We start from the raw sequence: 6000 nt of genomic DNA, 5'->3' as shown, positions 1-6000 counted from the left end.
CAGAACTACATTTAACATTTTGGCTCTTTCTTTTTTTTTATCGAGCGAAAACCCCACAGCGAAACCAGCTCACACAACCTCAGTGCCGCTTGAAAGGAGTTCCGAGCTGTGGGAGCAGCTTAGGAGAAGGCTCGAAGTTTGTTTTTATTTAGTTTTATGTTTTGTATTACCTTGATTTTAATTGTGAAGGGATTTGGTCACTTTGAGTGTTGTAAAGGGCTCTATAAATAAAGGTTGATTGATTGATTGATTGATTGCGACCTCTTACTCTTCACAGATAGTAGTTTTTCCTTGCCGAGAAGGAGGGTCTAAGGGACAGAGGGAGGGTCTAAGGACAGAAGGAGGGTCTAAGGACAGAGGGAGGGTCTAAGGACAGAAGGAGGGTCTAAGGACAGAGGGAGGGTCTAAGGACAGAGGGAGGGTCTAAGGACAGAAGGAGGGTCTAAGGACAGAGGGAGGGTCTAAGGACAGAGGGAGGGTCTAAGGACAGAAGGAGGGTCTAAGGACAGAGGGAGGGTCTAAGGACAGAGGGAGGGTCTAAACACAGAAGGAGGGTCTAAGGACAGAGGGAGGGTCTAAGGACAGAGGGAGGGTCTAAGGACAGAAGGAGGGTCTAAGGACAGAGGGAGGGTCTAAGGACAGAGGGAGGGTCTAAGGACAGAAGGAGGGTCTAAGGACAGAGGGAGGGTCTAAGGACAGAGGGAGGGTCTAAGGACAGAAGGAGGGTCTAAGGACAGAGGGAGGGTCTAAGGACAGAGGGAGGGTCTAAGGACAGAGGGAGGGTCTAAGGACAGAGGGAGGGTCTAAGGACAGAAGGAGGGTCTAAGGACAGAGGGAGGGTCCAAGGACAGAGGGAGGGTCTAAGGACAGAAGGAGGGGCTAAGGACAGAGGGAGGGTCTAAGGACAGAGGGAGGGTCTAAGGACAGAGGGAGGGTCTAAGGACAGAAGGAGGGTCTAAGGACAGAGGGAGGGTCTAAGGACAGAGGGAGGGTCTAAGGACAAAAGGAGGGTCTAAGAACAGAGGGAGGGTCTAAGGACAGAGGGAGGGTCTAAGGACAGAGGGAGGGTCTAAGGACAGAAGGAGGGTCTAAGGACAGAGGGAGGGTCTAAGGACAGAGGGAGGGTCTAAGGACAGAAGGAGGGTCTAAGAACAGAGGGAGGGTCTAAGGACAGAAGGAGGGTCTAAGGACAGAGGGAGGGTCTAAGGACAGAGGGAGGGTCTAAGGACAGAAGGAGGGTCTAAGGACAGAGGGAGGGTCTAAGGACAGAGGGAGGGTCTAGGGTCTAGGGTCTAAGGGTCTTGGTTGTTTGATTCTCTGACCTTCCGTTGGTTAAATAAACAGTTCTGGAACACTCCGAGCTGCTGCTGTGATTTTAGACCACACAAAAATAACTCCAATTGAACTGACGACCACAAATAGCTCAGATGGGTTAGAATCCTCCAGAGAGCGGCCCACCGAGAGCCCCCCGGCCCCGGCCCACGGATCACAGCCAGTCAACCACGACCAGTTACAAAATGTTAGCGTGTATATTTCACTCTGACATCGAGTCTTTTGTTTGAACTTTTGAACCGGCTCGTTTGACTCATCGCGGCTCGTTAATGTGTCGCAAGCTCTTCCCCATTTCACAGCGAAAATGTGTGGGAGTCGTTTTCACAACAACAGAGGCAAAGCAAGTTTACATTCTGCACATAGCAAGGTCAGAGGGAGAGAGGAGGGGGAGAGAGGAGGAGAGAGGAGAGAGGAGGAGGGGGGAGAGGAGGAGAGGAGAGAGGAGGGGGGAGAGGAGGAGAGAGGAGAGAGGAGGAGGGGGGAGAGGAGGAGAGGAGAGAGGAGGGGGGAGAGGAGGAGAGAGGAGAGAGGAGGAGGGGGGAGAGGAGGAGAGGAGAGAGGAGGGGGGAGAGGAGGAGAGAGGAGAGAGGAGGAGGGGGGAGAGGAGGAGAGGAGAGAGGAGGGGGGAGAGGAGGAGAGAGGAGAGAGGAGGAGGGGGGAGAGGAGGAGGGGGGAGAGGAGGGGGGAGAGGAGGAGAGAGGAGGAGGGAGAGAGGAGGAGGGGGGAGAGGAGGGGGGAGAGGAGGAGAGAGGAGAGAGGAGGAGAGGGGAGGGGGGGGAGAGGAGGAGAGGACGGGGGAGAGGAGGAGAGGAGAGTGGAGGGGGGGAGAGGAGGAGAGAGGAGGGGAGGGGGAGAGGAGAGAGGGGGAGAGGAGAGAGGAGGGGAGGGGGAGAGGAGAGAGGGGGAGAGGAGAGAGGAGGGGGGAGAGGAGGAAAGAGGAGGAGAGGAGGGGAGAGGAGGAGAGGAGGGGGGAGAGGAGGAGAGAGGAGGAGAGGGGGAGAGGAGGAGAGAGGAGGAGAGAGGAGGAGAGGAGAGGAGAGAGGAGGGGGGAGAGGAGGAGAGAGGGCGAGGAGGAGAGAGGAGGAGGGGGGAGAGGAGAGGAGAGAGGGGGAGAGGAGGAGAGGGGGAGAGGAGAGAGGAGGGGAGAGGAGGGGAGAGAGGGGGAGAGGAGAGAGGAGGGGAGGGGGAGAGGAGAGAGGAGGAGAGAGGAGGGGAGAGGAGGAGGAGAGGAGGAGGGGGGAGAGGAGAGAGGAGGGGAGAGGAGAGAGGAGGAGAGGGGGAGAGGAGGAGAGGAGAGAGGAGGGGGGAGAGGAGGAGAGAGGAGGAGAGAGGAGGGGAGAGGAGGAGGAGAGGAGGAGGAGAGGAGGAGGGGGGAGAGGAGAGAGGAGGGGAGAGGAGAGAGGAGGAGAGGGGGAGAGGAGGAGAGGGGGAGAGAGGAGGAGGAGAGGAGGAGGGATGAGAGCGGAAGAGGGAGAGAGGAGGGGGGAGAGAGGAGGGGAGGGGGAGAGGAGAGAGGAGGGGAGAGGAGGGGGAGAGAGGGGGAGAGGAGGAGAGGAAGGGAGAGGAGGAGAGAGAGGGGGAAAGAGGAAGGAGGAAGGAGGAGAGGAGGAGAGGCCAGAGGCTACAGCTTCAGAGGTTAAACCCGCGTTTCCCAATCTAAATAAATGATATGAACAGTTTACTAAAGCACTAGAACATGTTTGAGTCACATATAGAAAGTAGAGCTGAACAATTGATGAAATATAACAAATCTACTCTTTCATTTCCATTTTTTCAGCTTTAAGTTGTGATGTTTTGTTCAAAGTTTGCATCTCAAACACGTTCTGGACCATCAACGTCCACGAGGCGAGTGACATATGAACTGCTCGACAAACAGAACCCGACGCAGGTTTGCAGAGGTCTGAACTCCAGCGCCAGTCGCCCGGTCACTTGCCTGTGCTGGTCGTCCGGGTCGCAGTTACCGAGGAAACCGGACACGGCCTCGGCCACTTCCTGGTTCGACAGGACGTCCCACAGGCCGTCGGTCCCCAGCACCAGGACGTCGTCGGCGCCGTGTTCGGACTGGGACAGAGGGTAGACCTGCACCTGGAAGAGACGTGCGGCGTTTGTGAAACACGCCGTCTGCTTTTGGGCCGAGAGTCGTGACAAAAGAGGGACATTCAACACAAACTGACGCGTTAATTGAGAAACCAAAGAATGTGGTGGATTACAGCAGGTCGCGGGGGGCTCAGGATGGACTCAGGACATTCACTGTTTAAAGAACTTAAAAACACCTTTCATTGACCATCATTCATCTGGTGTATTCCCAGCTCCTCGTGCTCAGATAAATCCACACTTTTAATCCATAATCGCACCTTTTTTCATAGTTTTGGCGGGGGCGCGACTTAAATAATAAAATAAAGAATGTTGTATTTGACTGGAAATAAGAGCGTTACATCTTTCTTTTAACATTTAACATTCCGAGCATCTTTTTATCAAACGTTGGACCAAAGCAACATTTGAATAAACAGTGTTAAGGCCTCTGAGGTTAAGGACCTCACTGAACGCTCTGCTGTGTCTGACGTTACTCACGTTAATCTCTTTTTAATCCAAGGCTTGTTTCAACACAATCTGACCGTAAAGGGACCACTTAAAATGGCAGAAGGAGAGCTGAAACGTCTCACACAATAACACACAATAAAACCTTTAAATACGTGACAAACGAACCGCAGTGTGATCGTCCGTCACTCACAGGGAGTCACATTCTTTCTGTGACTAAAGTTACAAACATCGAGATGAATCGCCCACGAGAACGAGATAAGAACGAGCTTTAGTTGCAGTTTTATTCCCTGACGATCGTTGTTGAGGTCAAACAATAAGCAAATGTCAGATATTCAGACGATGTGATGTGGACTTAAGTTATTTTCTTATCTATGGACAAATAATAATAATGGATAAAATGGTATGAAGTAGTTAATGATTTGAACTCGTGACTGGAGTTGCAAATGTTGATTCGTTTGGCGTAAGTTTAGAAGAGAACGCTGAGGGCGAGAGGACAAGAGTGTGGCAAAAGAGAGAGGAACTAAACGTGTGATCACCTACAGGACGACCCGTTGAACTAAAATGCAGTTAAGATCAATATATTTAGCTAAAAATGATAAAAATGTCATCACAGAATAGTACATTTTTTTAAGTTTATAATTCCACTTCCTGTTTGTAATCGATGACATCACACTAGGAAATTACCCAGCAAACACTGGGCAAAAACTCATCTCACGTCACAAAAGAAAATATATGGGAGCGACTTTATTGTGTTGAATTAATGTTTAGAGAGTCTAAACTTTAATTTATGCATAATTTATGTGTAATTTATGCATACACCGGAATGAGTGTCCCTTGTGTGATGTCACTTCCTGTCATTTTCTACAGCTTTGTCAACGTTTTCTCCTCCGTTTTACCTGCTCGATTGGTGTAAAACTATCATTTATATGTACAACCGGTATAAATACACCAAATAAAGTCAAAATCATAAAGTGGTAAAAAACCTGTCATGGGCACTTTAAGAGCACGGCGGAGGCGGGGCATGTCTGTGGTAACGAATGTCTATAATGCCGCTGTTTCTGCAAAATGTTTAAAGCGTTTTATAAAGTTTCATGGTCCTGTTCTAGTCCTGGTCCAGTCAAGGTTTAGTTTCTGGTTTATTCCTGGTTTGGGTCCAATTTTGACGTGGTTACACTGTGAAACGTTTTACTCAAGTAAAAGTGTCAGAAAACTACAAACTGTTTACTCAAGTTACTCAATTAAAACACGTACTTGAGTAAATGTGCCAGAGTACTACGCACCTCGAGTACTTTCAGCAGCCAGAGTGAATCCCCGCTAACCCGGCAAAAAACACATTTATGTTCATATTGCAGCGCTAATACGGTTAGCTCTGAAATATGGACATGGAGTGGATCCTGATGAACTCGTTTGTGAAGAGGAGGAACTTCCTGCATTCCGTTTTAGCCAATCACAACAAGCCTCAAGGAGTGGAAGTATTATTTTTGAATATTTTTAAATCAATGTGTAGCATCATAACGACCACTTTTTGCCCTCCAAACGTGGTGTGGACTGAAGCGCATTAGCCGGGGGAAGTACGAGGTGGATTCTTGTGTGTTTGGAAACTCATATCTGTGCATGTCGGTGGTGTTGTAGTTTAAAGGGCAAAGACAGAGGTTTTTTACAATTTTCTAGATTTTACTTTATTTGGTACATATTATAAATTATAGTTTTACACCGATCGAGTGGGTAGTTGTGGAGAAAACGTCTTTGACTCTCTAAACATCAATTCAACAAAATAAAGTCGCTCTCATATATTTATTTGTCAATTAAAAAAAAAAAAAAAACATTAAATACATTTTTGCCCAGTGTTTGCTTTGTAATTTCCTAGTGTGATGTCATCAATTACAAACAGGAAGTGGAATTATAAACTTCAAAAACATGCTATTCTGTGATATTTTTTGAGCAAAATTCACAATATATTTATCTTAACTGCATTTTAGCTCCATGAGTCGTCCGACCTGTAGGGGGCACTTTAAGGCATGGCACGTATGCAGTTGTTACCACCTCATCGTCACGGCGCTTGCCTCCTGGGCCAAACGTCTCTCTCCCCACAATCCCACGCTCACGCTCGCCCGTTTCACGCTATAT

General features: G+C 49.2%; 1 protein-coding gene across 1 annotated transcript in view; it reads right to left on the bottom strand.

Annotated features, from left to right (window-relative positions):
• The window catches only part of ppm1h (protein phosphatase, Mg2+/Mn2+ dependent, 1H), an 83396-nt gene that overhangs the window by 630 nt on the left and 76766 nt on the right, over positions 1-6000 (bottom strand). Inside the window, exon 9 of the mRNA XM_072435519.1 lies at positions 3266-3417. Within this exon, the coding sequence (XP_072291620.1) occupies positions 3266-3417 (152 nt within the window). The remainder of the gene's footprint in view (positions 1-3265; positions 3418-6000) is intronic.

The sequence above is a fragment of the Eucyclogobius newberryi genome, unplaced genomic scaffold (assembly GCF_026437365.1).
Source record: "Eucyclogobius newberryi isolate DKJ021-1_F unplaced genomic scaffold, fEucNew1.0.hap1 SCAF_7, whole genome shotgun sequence".
In the NCBI taxonomy this organism is placed as follows: domain Eukaryota; kingdom Metazoa; phylum Chordata; class Actinopteri; order Gobiiformes; family Gobiidae; genus Eucyclogobius; species Eucyclogobius newberryi.
This window is presented reverse-complemented; position numbering and strand designations above follow the sequence as displayed.